The sequence below is a fragment of the Hyaena hyaena genome, unplaced genomic scaffold, assembly GCF_003009895.1.
Source record: "Hyaena hyaena isolate Hyena2069 unplaced genomic scaffold, ASM300989v1 scaffold_37, whole genome shotgun sequence".
Classification (NCBI taxonomy): Eukaryota; Metazoa; Chordata; class Mammalia; order Carnivora; family Hyaenidae; genus Hyaena; species Hyaena hyaena.
The window spans coordinates 2061799-2077618 of record NW_024080669.1 but is presented as its reverse complement, the minus strand read 5'-3'; the positions used below and the strand labels follow the sequence as shown (position 1 = coordinate 2077618).

Genomic DNA, 15820 nt, shown 5'->3' with positions numbered 1-15820 from the left:
TCCAACAGGAAGTCAGAGGCTGCATTTCTTACTGGGCTCTGCTTCCCAGAGCGTGTTCACATCTGCCTCTTGCCTTATTTCGTTCAGCCCAGGAAGGAGACGCGGGGCAGGGACAAGACAGGGTCTTGGTCCTAGGTGGGGAAACTGAGGCACGGAGCCACTCAGCAGTTTGCCCAGGTCCAGGCCGTGTCTGTGCAGGCCCGCTCGGTCTCGGCTTTTGCCACAAGCCCTGTGAAACCAGAGTACCACCCTGGGGGTGGGCGGGAGGGATGGCATTGGTGGGGGTTCAGGACTGAAGCCGAGGGACCTTGACAAGGGAATGAGGGGGGATGACTCTGCTGAGCCTGCCCTCTGCTCCCAGGCACGACCCCTGACTCGCTACCTGCCAATCCGGAAGGAGGACTTTGATCTGAAGACCCACATTGAGTCGTCGGGCCACGGCGTCGATACCTGCCTGCATGTGGTGCTCAGCAGCAAGGTGCGAGGCGTGCGTGGCCCTGGGGTGCTGGTGAGGGGACCCCACGGTACTGGGCCTTGGGGAGAGCGGCCCCAGTTCCTGCCCTAACACCAGAGATCTCTGTCCCAGGACCTGGTGTGCCGGCTGGAAGAGAGGTTGGGGACAGGCCCCCACAGTACAGGCCCAGGTGATGGCTTTTCTGTTGCGGCTCGGGCTGCGCACCAGGGTCCCTCCTCATGCCGGCCCCTCCCCAGGTCTGCCGCGGCTACTTGGTCAAGATGGGCGGCAAGATTAAGTCCTGGAAGAAGCGCTGGTTTGTCTTTGACCGACTCAAGCGCACCCTTTCCTATTATGTGGGTAAGTTGCCGTGAGGCTGTCTCAGAGCCTGGACCCTTCTGGAAGGAGGCGGGCTGACAAGTGGGGTGGGGGCAGGGGCTTGAGCCGGGTCCTCGTCTCCTCCCTGACAGCATCTAGTGTGTATCCGGTCGCCTTCGTCTGTGTGTTTGGCAATATAACGGAGCATGTAAGGAGTTCTGGGCTCCGCCCTAGGCCCTACTGATGAGCACGGTGGCCACAGCTCGCCCCTTGGAGCTTGTTGGCCGGGAGGCAGACGCTGAGCCGAGTGAAAGTGGCGCATAATGGGAATGTTGCCGGGGGACCCCCAGACACCGTGCACGTGTGCGGTCCTGTGGTTCCCTCCGAGACTCGGTGGTGGGGAGCGCTCTGGGCGGCCCCCGGGGACAGGGACAGGCCCACAGGTGCCTCCTGCTGCCTCGGCTTCCTCCACCTGGCCTGGTTCGGTCGCCCTTCCCTGGAGTCCCCTCCGGACTCTCTCTGGACAGTTCCCACTTTGAGCGCGGGAGGCTGTGTTGCATGCTGGTCAGCAGCAGCTGGGGCATGCCATGGGTACAAACAGTCCTGAGATCCCAGTGGGTCAAAACCACAAAGTTCGTTCTTAGCCGATACGCATCCGTGTACATCGCCGGGGGTGGGGTGGGGGGGGGATCCTCTGCTGCCTCTGCGTCACCGCTCCCTTTGTTGGAGAGCTTGCGCTTTCAGAGCACTGCTAGCCACAGTGGCGGGAGGAAAAGAGAAGCCTAACTGCGCCTTGTGCTGGCATTGAATGCCCCAGCTGGGGTCTGTCCTCAAGTCATTAGTGGGGCTGCTCAGCCAGTCCAGCCGGGAAGAGCAGTCCTGCTCAGAGCCTGAAAGGTCAGGGCTTAAATGTCTGGTGCCAGAGACCACCCAGGCCTGGAGTGCCTGCATCTCCTCTAACCTGCTCCCAAACTGAGTGCCACCGTCTCCAAGAAGCCTTCCCTGGTTGCCTGGGGCCCTGGGTGTCAGGGCCGAGGCACATGTGTCTGGGAAGGGACTTTATGGGGATTTGAGAGAAACAGGCCCAGGGAGAAGAGCTCCGTTGGAGGCATGCTGAGGTGGAAGTGCCCCTGGGACATCTAGGTTTAGGAGAAGGTCAGGGTTGGAGTCGAATCTGTTGGAGTGATCGGAATAGCAGATCGTCCTGAGGCGGCTGCTCTGCTAAGCCCTCTGCCTGCATTGTCTCGCCCGCTTTTCATCATCGTCCTGTGGGGGCAGCGCTGTTGTATACCCATCCTACAGATGCGGAACGTAGGCTCCAGGAGGTTAAGTAAGTTCCCCAGGGTGTCACAGCTGCTAAGAAGCAGAGATAAGCCTGGACCTGAGCAGCTGGACTTCAGAGGGAGATGAAAGGCCATACCCTGGGGAAGGAGGAAGAGGAGGGGCGGGGCAGAGGGACAAGCCAGGGGCAGGAAGCCACATGCCAGGGGCTGGGCTGGCGCTTGGCATCTGTGACCTTCCTTCATGTCTGTGAAGCACAGGAAGATCACTTTCAGACGAGAGGCGGAAACAGGGAAGGAAGGCAGCCGAAGGGGCAGACATTTGCAGGCAGGGAGTGTTGCCAGGGATGAGGGATGCTACAGAAAGGCAGAGAATAACGTGGACCCAAAGGCCCTTCCATTCAGGGACTGGAGCTGCGTATGGGGCCGGGAGCCAGGCTCCAGGAGCGGAGGAAAGGTGGGTGGTTAGGAAGCAGAGGCAGGAGCTGTTACTATTTCCAGTGAAGGAAGAAGTGGGCGAGAGCCGCTCATGGAGGGGGGGCCAGGCCTGGGGACCAGAGGGGGGCGCTGTGTCCACGTTCCAAGTCCCAAGAGGAAGCGTTAGATGGAGCTGGGCCTCTGGCTGGATCAGAGCCCTGGGTGTGACTTGCCTGCTCCTGCCTTGAACTTGCCATTCTCCCTCCCCGTGCCTGGAACCTCCTCCCACCTACTTAGTGAAGCGCATTCCCCCCCTTTCCCCCCCCCCCCCCCCCCCCCCCCGCCTTCTACAGGGTCCAGAGCAGATACTACCTCAGTAAGGCCTTTCCTGGCCCTTCCTTACTGGGAATGGGCCCTTCCCTCTGCTACATAACTCTGGCGTGATACAGGGTCTGTCGGCCATGTGACATCAGGAGGCATAACGATCGCAGATGCCACATGTCATGTGCCAGATGCCGTGCCGAACACTCCGAATGTGCGCTCTCACTCTGTGCTCGTGACCACTTATGCCGTGTAGATGCTCTCTCGGTGTTCCCAGCCATGCTGTCAAGGTCACATAGCTAATGAACGGCTGGATGTCTGTGCTTTCCTCCCCCCTGGGTTGTAGGTTCCTAAGGACCTCTGCTTTCTGGTGATCCCAGTGCCTAGGGCTTCTCTGTCACTGCGCACCTACTGTGTGCCAGGCACATAGCTGTTGGTGTTGGAGGAGGTAGACCTACGAACGGGTAGAGGAGGGTTCAGGTGGAGCGTGGTAAGTTCTGGAGAGGAGCATCCATGCTGTGGGAACCCAGGAGCGTGCAGCCAGGCCCCGCAGTGGGGACATCGGCCACGGGTCTGGAAGACCATTTAGGAACTCGCCAAGGAGGGGAGGGGCTGGAGAGCATTCCAGTGTCCACAGAGCATACGGGTAAGGGACTAGTCAGGAGCTCCGCCTGGCCAGATGGAACGCGTTGGTGCAGGGGCAGGATGTGAGACCAGACTAGAGGGGCGTGTGGGCACCGGCCTGGGAGTAGCCTTTGCCGAGCCAAGTTGGCGGCAGGTTGCCAGTGAGGGAACCGGCAAAGAGGCTCGTGGGCTGAGGCAGCGGGATTAGGTTTGCTTCAGGAGGATCGCCCCCTTGTCCTTCGGGGAGAGGAGTGGAAGGGGCAGAGGGTGGGGCCGGGGCACATTTAGGAGGCTGCAGCAGTGTTCCCGGATGGGGGACTCAGGCTGAAATGACACAGCGGTGGGGGAAGGGTGCTGCGCAAGATGCAGGCTGTCAGCCGTCACCATCTGAGTTCAGTGACTGTGTGACCTTTCGGTTTTGGTGCCCAAGCTGTGTCTGCCACAAGACTAGATGGCCCAGGCCCTGGGCTTTCCCTTGGCAGTGCCCTGTCCCTCCCCACTGGAGGGGTCCCCTCTGCTGTGAGCTTGCCCACCTCCCCGGTCAGCCCTGCCCCCACGTGCAATGCACTTCTGGTTTTTAGTATCAGAGGTGAGTAGGCCAGTGCTTTCGTAGAGCTCAAATATCAAAACACATAAAAAGCTTTAAATTGGGAATTTTGCCTCTCCTCGTTACAGATGACTGTTTTTATCATAAATCTCGAGTATCCTTGTACAGTTTTAGAATATAAGCAAATGCAAACATAGATTCTTAATCCTGTTCTTACACAGAAGGTGGTGTCCCATACCACGTATCCCATACGTTTCTTGTTTCACTGCTAATATAGCAGCTCTTTCTGCGTGAAATAGATCTACAGCTGATACGTTGTGAGTTAAGGTGTATTTCTGAATCTAGAGTTGTATGTCCTGCCAGAGCAGTGTGGTACCCAGAATGTGCTCGACTCTAACTTATTAACCAGTCTCTGCTTGGTGGACACTTGGGTTGCTTCCAGTGTTCGATGACCACTGACACTGTTGTGGAGAATAAGCATGTGAGTGTGTTCTCTGTAAAGTAAGTGTGTGTAAGTACAAGCATTGGCTCAAAGGGCAAACACCGAATCCTGGTAGGATTCACCTGTCACTTATCAGACCACCTGTTTCTCCAGAGATTCTCCTAAAGGGTGGTGGATATTTTCAGCCTATTTCTGCCGTTCTGGCAGGTGAGAAGTGTTGGGTCAGTGGAGTTCTAATTCGCATTCTCTAATTCTCAGCCAGGCTGAGCACCAACCTGATCTTCACGGCTCCATGTTGGGCTCTTTCTGGAGGCCTGAGAATCACCCCATTTCCCCGGGGGTGGAGGTACGTTTCACTGAGGGACAACAGGTCTCCTTAGCCCGGTCCCGTCTCCTTTGCAGACAAGCATGAGACGAAGCTGAAGGGGGTCATCTACTTCCAGGCCATCGAGGAAGTCTACTATGACCACCTGCGCAGTGCAGCCAAGGTGAGGGCACAACAGCCCCCAGCCCGCCTTCTCCAGAGACTTGGACCCAGTGCTTGGTCTCTTTGTAAATTCTCTCTTCCTGTCTCCCTCTCCCCTTCCCAGAAGAGGTTTTTCAGCTTCACTGTGGTGACTGAGGTACCCCTCCCCCACCCTCGTATAACCAGAACTACTGCACATTAATGCTGCCTGTCCCCTACTCGTTCCTGACTCTTTACTCTCCCTTCCATCCCCGTCTCCTGAGATGACAGCAGGCTGTTTCCCTGTGGGGGGAGAGGTGGGCACCGCAGGAGGGATGGCTAAAGGGAGGAAGGGCTTCTCAGGAACAGGCTCTGGCTGAGGGGGTTCATAGAAGGGATGGGTTGGAGCCCTGGGCTGTCTGCTCTCATGGAAAGCAGCCTCCCTCCCCTCAAGCCTTAGGCGCCCACCTCAGCCCTGACCTCCTCTGGGGTCCTGGGCCCAGCATTCCCCTTGCAGCCTTTTCCATCTGCCCCTCTTGTCCTCACGGGAATGGCCCTTTGTGTCTGATTCTTGGGATACTTCTGTGCCCCCATGTGGCAGGGTATGGCCCTGCCCAGGTGTGAGGAGGGGAATCTCTCTACCTGGGGCCCACCTGACCGATGGGGACTACGGGACCTATTTCAGACACCGTCTCGAGTTCCAGGGTGTCCTGGCCACAGGGAGGGGAAAGGTCAGACGGGGTGTCAGGTGAGCCCTGTCTTAGACCCACTCTCTCTCCCTGGGCAGAGCCCGAACCCAGCTCTCACCTTCTGCGTGAAGACCCACGACCGGCTGTACTACATGGTGGCCCCTTCTGCCGAGGCCATGCGCATCTGGATGGATGTCATCGTCACCGGAGCTGAGGGCTACACTCAGTTCATGAACTGACTGGTGTGGACCCTCTGGACCCTCGGGCGAGCCCACCTGCTGCTCTGGCCCTGGAGACAGAGCTGCGCTCGGGGCCCCAGGCCCCACGGGAGTGCGGAGCGTGACGGGGCTTTTGTGTAAGACTTTGTGCTGTTGCCCAGTGACTTTCTGGGCGCAGGCCCCCTAAAGCACCAGCCAGCAGATGAAACGTGGGGAGGCTCCCGGGAGCCCAGAATCTGCAATAACCCTTGAGGGTCCTGCCCGAGGAGCTGTCACAAGAGGGGGCCTCAAGCTCTGACCTGGCGCCTGCGCTCCTCTTCTCTTTTGCAAAAGGACAAATTATGGTACCAGAATCTGCCAAAGATCCCCTCTTGCCTCAGCCCCCCCCCTTGCAGGGGTCTTGTGGGTGGAGGAGAGCCACCTCCAGGGTGGGGTAACAGCTCAGGTGGCGGACTTCCTCACCCCGGCTCTCCCGCGGCCTCGTTCAAGGGCCGGGGCCCTCCAGCGCCATCCTTGAGGCCCTCACCCCATCTCGTCTGTGCAGAGCTCCCCCCCCCCCCAACCTTAAGCTCCATAGTGACCGCGCCAGCGCCAGGGCTGGCCACTCACTGCCGCCGCCCTGTGGCTCCGCCCACGCTGTGGCCCGCCCCAGGGAACGAGGGTACGTACTGCCATCTCTCCAGCCCCGGACCGCGGGCATCTCTCACTGGGGGAAGGGACCGCACACCCGCTCCCTGCGTGCGGCTCCGGGCCCTGCCGCACAGCCTGCCGCCCCCCAGTCCGGACCTCTCCCTTCCACGCGTGCCTTGCTTAGAGCCAGAAGGGCTGAAGCTGGGACACCCCGACACTAGAGGAAGGAAGCAGATGGGAGAGGCGGCTCGATGCGGGTTCTGTGGGACTGGCTGGAGGGCCCCTCAGACGCCCCCTGAGGGCAACCGGAGCAGGAGCCGAGGCCGCTGCGGGAGAGGACCCTGGGGTCCGGCTGCCCTCCCTTCAGCCTCAGAAGGATGACAGAAATGGAGAGCAGAGGACCGGACCACCAGGGGTCTGGCCTCAGCCCTTCACGCCTTAACACTAAGCCTCCATCCCTGCTCCCCTGCCCAGTCAGTACTGGGCCACGGGGGCCTGGCCTGGGCTGGGCGATTTTCAGTATTTGTAAGCATCTCAACAGAACAATAAAGCATTTGGAGTATGTGTTTGGGAAGCCAGGTGGTGCGGGGCGGGGGTACAGGGGTAGGTCTTCCCCGCCAAATAGGATTTTGTCCTTACTGCTGTTCCAGGATGGACAAGGGCACAGCCCAGGACTTCTATGTCCCTACCCTGCTCCAAGGTCTGGCTGGGGAGGAGGAAGGGGTCTTCAGAGGCGAGAAAGGGTGGGGACTCAGCAGAGGTTTAATGGGGCCAGACACCCATCACTGCGGCAGGAGGCTGGGTAGGAGGCTGAGCACAAGGGCAGCTGGGAGGCAGTGGGGCGCCAGGAAAGCGGTCTGGGTCCCCGAGCGCAGTTGGTCACCGTAGCGGTCCAGGAGCATCAGGACCACGCCATTGGTCCAGCCAAAGCCCTCCTGCAGAGAGGCACGGCCAGTGGGGCAGGATCTCCGGGGAAGGGCCCTCAGGTCCTATTCTAGGGGGTCCACCCAGGGGCTCTAGAACTGCCCGACCCCAGGGGTACAGAGGAGCTCCAGGCCACCTCCTCCCTGTGGCTCCACATCCATAGGAGGAAACAAGCTCAGAGGAGGTGGTCATGGCCAGTTGTGGGGACAGCAGAGCCCTGCAGTTCCTGGGGGGTAGGGGCCCACTCACCTGAACTTCATACTCCCCTCCACCACCTGGCTGACCACCGTTGCTGACGTCATACTGGGAACCAAAGGACAAGCTCTAAGGTCAGGCACTAACCCCCGCCCCCCACCCCCGCCCTCTAGGGAGCCCCTCTGGGAGAAGCTGCTCTGGCCTGCAGTGCCCAGGACTGGCCACTGGGTGTCACCGCTGCTCCCCGGGCTTCGCAAAGCCTGGCAGTTCCCCCAGCTCCCCATGGAGAGGAGGCCCAGGAGCAGCTCACCTTCTCATACATGGCTGACTTTCTGGAGTAGACCTCAAAGGTGGTTCGGATCCAATTCTGAGCCAGCTGGAAAGCCACTTCCTGGGCCCGAGGTGAAGGAGACTTGGCCAGACCTAGACCCCACCCCCAGGCAGGACCCTGAGCCACCTGAGTGCCCATCCCAGAGGGAGCCTTACTCTCCTCAGGGAGGGAAAGAGGCCTGAGCTTTAAGACCTCCATCCTGAAATCACGTGAAAGGCCAGAGTGCTCTTTACCCAGGGCCTGGGCTTGGAGGGACAAAGGCAGGCTGGCTCATAAGTGTCTGCTGAGTGGGAAGCCATGAGAACAGAAGAGCCAGAGAGAGACCTCACCTCCTCTGTCCACACCTCCCCAGTGCCAGGGGGCTGACCCTCTAGATGCAAGGGGGTCAGGCCCTGGGATGTGCCCTGGCGCTGCCTCCCTACCTGTGATGACCAGGTCCTGCAAGGGGGCCCAGGCATTGGGGAAGTCCCACTGCTGGCCGGTCTTCTGGAGAGAAGTCGGGATCCCGTACTGGTAGGTCAAGATCTGGCTGTCCTAGAAGATTCCAGACATTTCTCGGACTGTGGGTGGGGACTGGATGAGGAGCCAAGGGCCTGGGCCCTCCTCAAGCCAGATGTTCCCCTTCCTGGACTCTCTTCTTACTCACAGCTGCCCCCTGGTGGCTCCAGCGGGACCCGCAGGCTCAGGCAGGGGAGTGGTGGTAGTGGTTGGGAGCAGGGAAGGGAAGTCACAGGCTCAGAGACAGGGAGAGAGCAGGGGGTTCTGCCCCCAGTATACCAGCCCGCCCTGCTGCCCCCCCTCACCTCCAGGTATTTCAGAGCCTTGTCCACGACTCCCGGGTCAGAGAAACAGCCGGACCAGAGAGGAGTGAGGTTGGATGGGTAAAACTCTAGGTTCTTCCTTCTGTTGTCAAGGTCATAGTCAAACCAGGCACCCTTCTCCTCATCCCACAGGATGGCTTTCATGGCAGCCAAGCGCTGATCCCGCAAATTTCTGTATTTGGTGGCTTGGAGGTCGTTCCCTGGGGTGACACAGCCTTTAGACTGAGCAACCTGGGTACCTGACCTTGGGGTTTGGTGCCTTCAAGAGATCTACTTTGGCCTCTTCCTGTTTTCCTTCCCAAGGGCTAGAGGCCCTGAGCACCAAGGGGACATGCATACCTGGGGCCACACTGCAGGCCTCCAGGACCGGGCATTTCCTGAGCAAATGGCCCGATATGGCTCTCAGGACCTGCACCGGCCTGTGACCAGGACCATCCTGGGAGGGCACTGTCTATATATGCTCCCCTGTCTGTGACAGAACAATGGGAATGGAAGGAGTTTGAATGTGTGGACTCAGATACTCAAGGCCCTACTTCCAGCTCCATGGCCGAGACTGAGGCAGGGCTGAAGCGGGCCGAGCACCCGTTCCCCCTCTCCTCCTGCTGGCTAGCTCACCCAGTCTGGAGTAGAAGTCGCTCATCAGCTCCTCTGCCTGGCACAGGAAGGCGTTGAGGTCAACGGGCACAAATCGGCTGGTCCGGATGCTGCTGAGCGGGTTGGGGGTCGGGCCTCCGACGAGCCATCGTGAAGAGAAGTCCCAGCCAGACTCGGCCCCAGCCTTGAGCTCAGCCCACAGAGCTTCCCGGTCCCCTGTGATGACAAGGCAGTAGCAGACCAGGGACTGGGGCCTGACCCATGACAGCGGGCTCCCGGCCCCACCCAGATCCCCGACCTCGCTGCCGCTCACCTTCCGGTACCGTGGCTGCCAGCTCTGCGTCTTTGCTGTAAGACTCGGGCCTGGAAAAGGAGAGCGAAGCGTCCTGGCACCAGGCAGCTCTGAGCCCAAGCTGGGGGCCGGGCCAGATGCCTCACTGGCCCTGGAGCGTCCTGGGCGTTTAATATCAGCATCCAAGATCTGGGGCTAAGTCACTGGCCCTCACACCAGAGTGAAGAAGACACTGAGGGGCTGGCGGGGCAGCTCCTTACCTGGGTCCCCCGTAAGGGACAGAATAGTGATTCAGCAAGTAGCTCTTCCCCCCCGAGGTCACAGAGACGGTCCTGTTCTCAGCCCAGAAGTCCAGTTCCAAAGCTAGGGTTCCCATGTTGTCCCTGGGGTGGAGCCGGGCACCGCCTCAGCCCGGGCCCGCCCCCTCGGCCCGCCCCCCGGAGGTCCCAGGGAGGGGGGCCTGCAGGGCCGCGGGGGGGCGGGGTGCCCACCGCAGGAAGGCCGTGTCGTTGGTGTGAGCCATGTAGCGGTGCATCATGAGAGTCAGCAGCGGGGGCTGGCTCCGCTGCAGGTAGTACACGCGGGCCCCGTTGGGGACGTGCCCGTAGCTGCCGAGGGGGGGGCCTGCTGAGGTGCATCTGCCCAGCGGCTGGGGCCAGGGCCCACCCAGCGGCGAGCCCGCCCCCTCTTACATTCGCACCAGGCCCAGGAAGTTCTGCAGCATGCCCTTCACGGTCTCGGGCATCTCAGACAGGAGCAGCCCCTCCATCACCCAGTAGGAGTCCCTGGGGAAAGGGACAGCTCAGGCACCCCTCCCCTCTGCCGCCCCCTGCCCTGCACACCCAGGCCAGTCATGGGGACAGGCCAGGCCAGCGGCCCTGGGCTCCCCGACTCCTGCCCTGCAGCCCCGGCCACTCACCAGTAGTAGAACTCGACAAAGCGCCCTCCAGGCACGATGAAGGGGTGCTCCGAGTAGAGCAGCGAGAACTGCTCGGGGTGGCTGAGGACCTCTGGCTTCACCTGCGGTCGGGAGAGGGGGCACAGGGAGCCCGGGACCCCCGAGGTGTGGCGGCCGGGAGAGGCCGGGGGTGGGGGCCCTGGCAGCTGCGGCTTTGGAGCCAGGCCGCCGGGGCACGAGTTCGGGCTCTGCTGCTGGTCAGCCAGGGGCTGGGGGCTGAGCTCAAGCCCCGAGCCGCCGCGGGAGGCTGGTCTGCTCGGCCCCACGTGCCGGCCTCTGGAGTCCTGGCTCAGCCAGCCCGGCGCGGGCAGGGGCTCGCGCAGCAGCGGCTGCTCTCAGCACCGGCCGCGGGGACCACGTCCTCCGCTGGCTCCCCCTGCCTCGTCTCTGTTGCCACCGCCAAGCCAGGCCCAGAGACGCACGGCCCGGTCCTCTGACCCAGGCGTGGAAGATGCCCCCAAACTGCTCTCCCCGTGAGGCAGACGCACACGAACGTGGCCTCGGGAGAGCAACGGTGGCACCAGAGTGGGGCCTGCGTGCCTGCCTCTGTCAGGTCCGTTCTCTGTTCACGGCTTCCTGCTTCTGTCCCGGTGAGTGTGGTTTCAGTGGGAGAGGGGGCAGCCGTCCGTTATTTTGAGGGGAGGAGTGGCACAGAGCCGGGCTTTGCTCCCGTGGGGCTGGGCGGGGAAGGGGCCTGGGGGCTGGCTGGGAGGACAGACGCTGTGCAGCCTTGGGCAAACCAGGGCCGTCTCTGAGCCTCAAAGGAGAGAAAGTGTCTAACAAATAGTGGAAACCACAGGCCACAATTAGCAGCGGCAAATATTCCTGAGCAGAGGGCTGGCTGGAGAAGACCAGGGAAGGGGGAGCCCAGCTGGGGAATGTGGAGGTGGCGGGACAGGCTGGGTTTGCCTGTGGGGGATGACGGTGAGGAGGTGAGAAGTTAGAAGGAGACATTCCCTTCTCCCCCTCCAGAAATTCTTTCTAGAAAACTCTGTTCAAAGACCCAGTGGATGGGGGACAGTGGTCTTAGGAAATGTGTTCCACTCTGTGCTCTAACAGCAAGGTGGGCCCCAAGCAGACAAACCCGTCCCCCAGCTCGGTCCCCCCGCCAACACCCGGGACAGGGATACCTTCTTTCCCAGCTTCTTCCAGAGCTGGTGCAGCTGCTCCCCCCACACTCGCAGTTTGGGGTCCACGATCTTCTCCAGGAACCGGGGGCTGGAAGAACACCAACCAAACCCCCAGGGCTCAGGGAGGCAGCCCTGTCTGAAGACCCCACTCCTGTTTTCTGTCCGGGCTGTACCTGTCCTTCCAGTCGGCGGGGGTCCAGGGCTGCAGCTCTTGCCCCACGGCCCGGAAGTGTTCCTGGATGAAGGCGCGGAGCAGCGGCAGGGGAATGCTGTGGTTGTGGCTGGCGGCCAGCTCTCTGAAGTGCTGCAGAACTTGGTCTGGGGTGTGGGTGGCCAGGAGGGATCAGCTGGAGCCCAGGAGCCCCTCCCTGCCTGGCCCCACGCCCCCCCATCTTTGGTGCAGAAGGTTTAGAAGGTGAGGCCCCCACGCTCCTCACTTGGAGTCGAGGACAGCGGCATGTCCACAAACTGTTTGTCGTCCTGGTAGAGCTTGGCCATCTGGACTTGGTGCAGCAGCTCCCCGTGGCAGTAAATCTGGCTGCAGAGAGCGTGGGGAGGGGAGCAGGTCAGGCCACCACCGTTAGGGGAGAAGAAAGGCTAGAGTGTGGGCATGTTCCCTGGGCCGGACCAGGGCTGTGTGTGTTCACCTGTGCACGTGTGTGCACACACGTGGTAGGGGTTGGCAGGTGGAAGTAACAAACTGGGCTGAATGAGGAGGACCCTTTGCAGTACAGGATATGAACAAGCACCCAAGCCCACACTGGCTGGTCATTTGGAACAGCCCAGAATACCCAGTGGGCACAAGGAGATTACCACTGTAATCAGTGACACGTTAGAAGAGGCTGGACCTATTCTCTGTATAGCGGGGCGTGTGGACAGCTCTCTGTGACCAACGAAGAGCTGCTTGGTTCCTGATGCAGCTCCAAGGTAGACCGACAGCATCTTGTTTGGAAGGCCGATACACACTGACCAACTGACGGAAATCTTTGAAGAATGAAAGGACACAGCTCAGTGGGCTGGACTGCATTCTGTTTGCCTTGCAGTGATGGAAGAATCGAACCCAAAAAGCCCTGAGGTTGGGGTTTTTATTGACTCATGAGCAGGAAAAAACTGGACTCGTCAAGGGGGTGTGTGTATGAGGCACGACCCTCGGGAGATCACTCTGGAAATTCAAGGGGCACATTAAAGTAGGCTTTGCATACCTGATTGTAGAGGATTGTAGAGGAATATGCTTAAAATACTACATTGGAACAGAAGATACTGTGCCAATTTGGTCAGCCTACAGTCCCAACAACGTCCCACGATTAGTTCCAACAATCTAAGAGAGATCATGTCAAATGAACACATCATGTGGCTTATCGCCCTCGGAGGGGTGGCTCCGTACAGAATTAGAACAGGCAACTGAAACTTTTCTTGTCTAAAATGGAGAGAAATGAAAGCATGTGGGGCTGGCTTACACAGCTTCACAAGTACTCACACCCAGCATGGGGTGGGGGCCAAAGGAGGGTCCCCACTGGATATATTCCTCTGGTTTTCTGAGAGGTGGGCAGAGGGGTTGCTGGTGGGACTATATAATTCTTTCCCACATCATCTCAATTTACCTTTTGCCTGTGCAGTGGACCAGACTGAGATGTGATGCCAGAAGCATGAATGATCCCTGAGCAAGAAACTATAGCTATATTTTCAAAAATTTTTAAATGTTTATTTGTTTTGAGGAGGGGAGAGGGACAGAGAGAGAGAGGGAGCCAGAGAATCCCAAGCAGGCCCCGAGTTGTCAGTGCAGAGCCTGACACAAGACTTGAACTCATGATTCATGATATCATGACCTGAGCTGAAATCAAGAGTTGGACGCTTAACCAACTGAGCTACCCAGGCATCCGTATTTTCAAATCCTTATGTTAGAATTCCCAAGGGCCTGGTGAGGCAGCTTGTGCCCACAGACACTCTGGCTAACTGGGGGCTAACAGTGAATGCAGCTATACTATCTATTGGTGGGAGAAGCCACTCATTATGGGCCTTGTAACTCTATCCTGGACAGATATGATGGAACTAGGGGAAGCACTTGCAAGACTGGTATTGTTGTCAGCAGTCTGAATGAGTACAGTGGCCAAACCTAATGTCCCTTCCAAAGGTTGAAAAGCTTAGTGAAAATCAACGACAAATGGAAAGAAGGTAAATGACAGCCAGTGACTTAATCAACACAGATACAAGCAAGATGTCTCAACCAGAATTTAGAATCTCAAGAGTACTGGCTGGGGTTGAAAAAAGCATGGAATCGTTTTCAGGAGATAAAAGAAGTGAAATCTAGTCAGGACAAAATTAAAAATGCTATAAACTGACATGCAATCTCGAATGGATGCCATGGCGGCAAGGACGGATGAAGCAGGGCAGCGAATCAGTGATACAGAGGACAAACTTGAGAACAATGAAGCAGAAACACAAAGAGGGAAACTAAGGCAAAATAGCATGAAATAAGACTTAGAGAACTCAGTGGCTCATTAAAAAGGAATAACATTCAAATCACAGGGGTCCTAGAAGATGGAGAGAGAGAAAAAGGGATAGAAGGTTTATGTGAGCAAATCATAGTGGAAAACATTTCTAACCTGGAGAGACACAGACATCAAAATCCAGGAAGCACAAAGAATTCCCATTCAATTCAACAAAACCAACCATCAACAAGGCATATCATAGTCAAATTCACAAAATACTCAGGCAAGAACAGAATCATGAAAGCAGCAAGGAAAGAAGAGTCCTTAACCTACTAGGGAAGGCAGATCAGGTTCACAGCAGATCTATCTAAAGAAAGTTGGCAGGCCAGAAAGGAGTGGCAGGATATATTCAACGTGCTGAATCAGAAAAATATGCAGCCAAGAATTCTTTATCCAGCAAGGGTGTCATTCAAAATAGGAGAGAGAAAAAGTTTCCCAGACAAAAACTAAAGGAGTTCATGACCACTAAACAAGCCCTGCAAGAAATTTTAGGGGGGACTCTCTAAGGGGAGAAAAGACCAAAAAACAAAACAAACAAACAAACCCCAAAAGCAACAAAGACTAGAAAGGACCAGAGAACACCACTAGAAACTCCAGCTCTACAGGCAACATAATGGCAGTAAATTTATATCTTTCAGTACCCACTCTAAATGTCAATGGAATAAATGTTTCAGTCAAAAGACATAGGGTAACAGAATGGATAAAGAAGACAAATGGAAAGAAGGAGACATGGCAGCTGAGGGCAGAGAGGTGAGTAAATGGGTAGTCAATGAAAATGGGAAATCTTGGGGCACCTGGGTGGCTCAGTTGGTTGGGTGTCCGGCTTTGGCTCAGGTCATGATCTCACAGCTTGTGAGTTTGAGCCCCCATCGGGCTCTGTGCTGACAGCTCAGAGCCTGGAGCTTGCTTTGCATTCTGTGTCTCCCTCTCTCTCTGCCTCTCCCCCACTCACACACACTCTCTCTCAACCATAAATAAAGAATAATTAAAAAAAGAGAAAGAAAATGGGAAATCTTGCATGACATTAGTTCCTGGAGAGATCAAGAGGTTAACGCTGTCTGTAGCATAGTGCTACCTGGGAGGGTGAGGCCATGAGTCTGTCATGACCACCCTCCATTTGGAACCCGACCAAGTTGAAGGGAAGCCTCCAGACATGACTGGCATTGTTCTGGGAGGCATTCTGGTTTTAGGATATGATAATGAACTGGGCTGTTGATGACCGAGGGAACTCTAGTGATGTGCTAGCATCTTCCAAATTCAAGTTTTTAGATCACATCTACTACAAAGGATATCATTTGGGAAGAAATTTCCCGGAACAACTCCCCACTGGGTCTTTGGACTGTGTGGTTTACAACTCTTGGCAGATTAATTGCTGTGTAACTATAAACCTTGATAATCAAATACTTGGAAAGTTCCCTGACATCAATGGATAAAACATAGCAGCACGTTCAGTGTGCTACATGCACAAATGTAGATCACCCTTGTTTTCGTGAACAGAAAGCTATTAAACAGATGAGAATAAATGTTTTTTTTGTGTGTGTGGGATTAAAGCAGTAGGCATCATACAGTATGTCCAAATTCCCCTGGGGAATAACCCCATTGTGAGATGAGGAAGGCTATGGGAGGCCTTATGGCATACTCAAAATAAATTGCATTTAGGCATGACTACCACTTATCTAACCCACCGTATCTGAGCTGCAC

The 15820-nt window shown here is 57.4% G+C and overlaps 2 protein-coding genes across 5 annotated transcripts in view; one reads left to right on the top strand and one right to left on the bottom strand.

The window, feature by feature from the left end:
• Positions 1 to 6949, top strand: part of PHLDB1 (pleckstrin homology like domain family B member 1) — a 42958-nt gene extending 36009 nt beyond the window's left edge. For 3 of the 4 annotated variants that reach the window (XM_039229338.1, XM_039229341.1, XM_039229342.1), the window contains 4 exons: positions 362 to 478; positions 712 to 814; positions 4806 to 4891; positions 5636 to 6949. In XM_039229338.1, coding sequence (XP_039085269.1) covers positions 362 to 478; positions 712 to 814; positions 4806 to 4891; positions 5636 to 5776 — 447 coding nt within the window. In that variant the 3' untranslated portion in view covers positions 5777 to 6949. Of the gene's footprint in view, positions 1 to 361; positions 479 to 711; positions 815 to 4805; positions 4892 to 4993; positions 5027 to 5635 lie in introns of all 4 variants that reach the window. The other variant, XM_039229339.1, reaches the window with a different exon arrangement.
• Positions 6950 to 7084: 135 nt separating this feature from the next.
• Positions 7085 to 15820, bottom strand: part of TREH (trehalase) — a 25299-nt gene continuing 16563 nt past the window's right edge. Inside the window, exons 3-16 of the mRNA XM_039229372.1 lie at positions 12068 to 12168; positions 11804 to 11948; positions 11631 to 11718; positions 10462 to 10562; positions 10235 to 10327; positions 10034 to 10150; positions 9803 to 9925; positions 9564 to 9613; positions 9272 to 9466; positions 8639 to 8856; positions 8258 to 8369; positions 7815 to 7927; positions 7559 to 7612; positions 7085 to 7320 (exon numbers count right to left, since the gene is read on the bottom strand). Coding sequence (XP_039085303.1) covers positions 7168 to 7320; positions 7559 to 7612; positions 7815 to 7927; positions 8258 to 8369; positions 8639 to 8856; positions 9272 to 9466; positions 9564 to 9613; positions 9803 to 9925; positions 10034 to 10150; positions 10235 to 10327; positions 10462 to 10562; positions 11631 to 11718; positions 11804 to 11948; positions 12068 to 12168 — 1663 coding nt within the window. The 3' untranslated portion in view covers positions 7085 to 7167. The remainder of the gene's footprint in view (positions 7321 to 7558; positions 7613 to 7814; positions 7928 to 8257; positions 8370 to 8638; positions 8857 to 9271; positions 9467 to 9563; positions 9614 to 9802; positions 9926 to 10033; positions 10151 to 10234; positions 10328 to 10461; positions 10563 to 11630; positions 11719 to 11803; positions 11949 to 12067; positions 12169 to 15820) is intronic.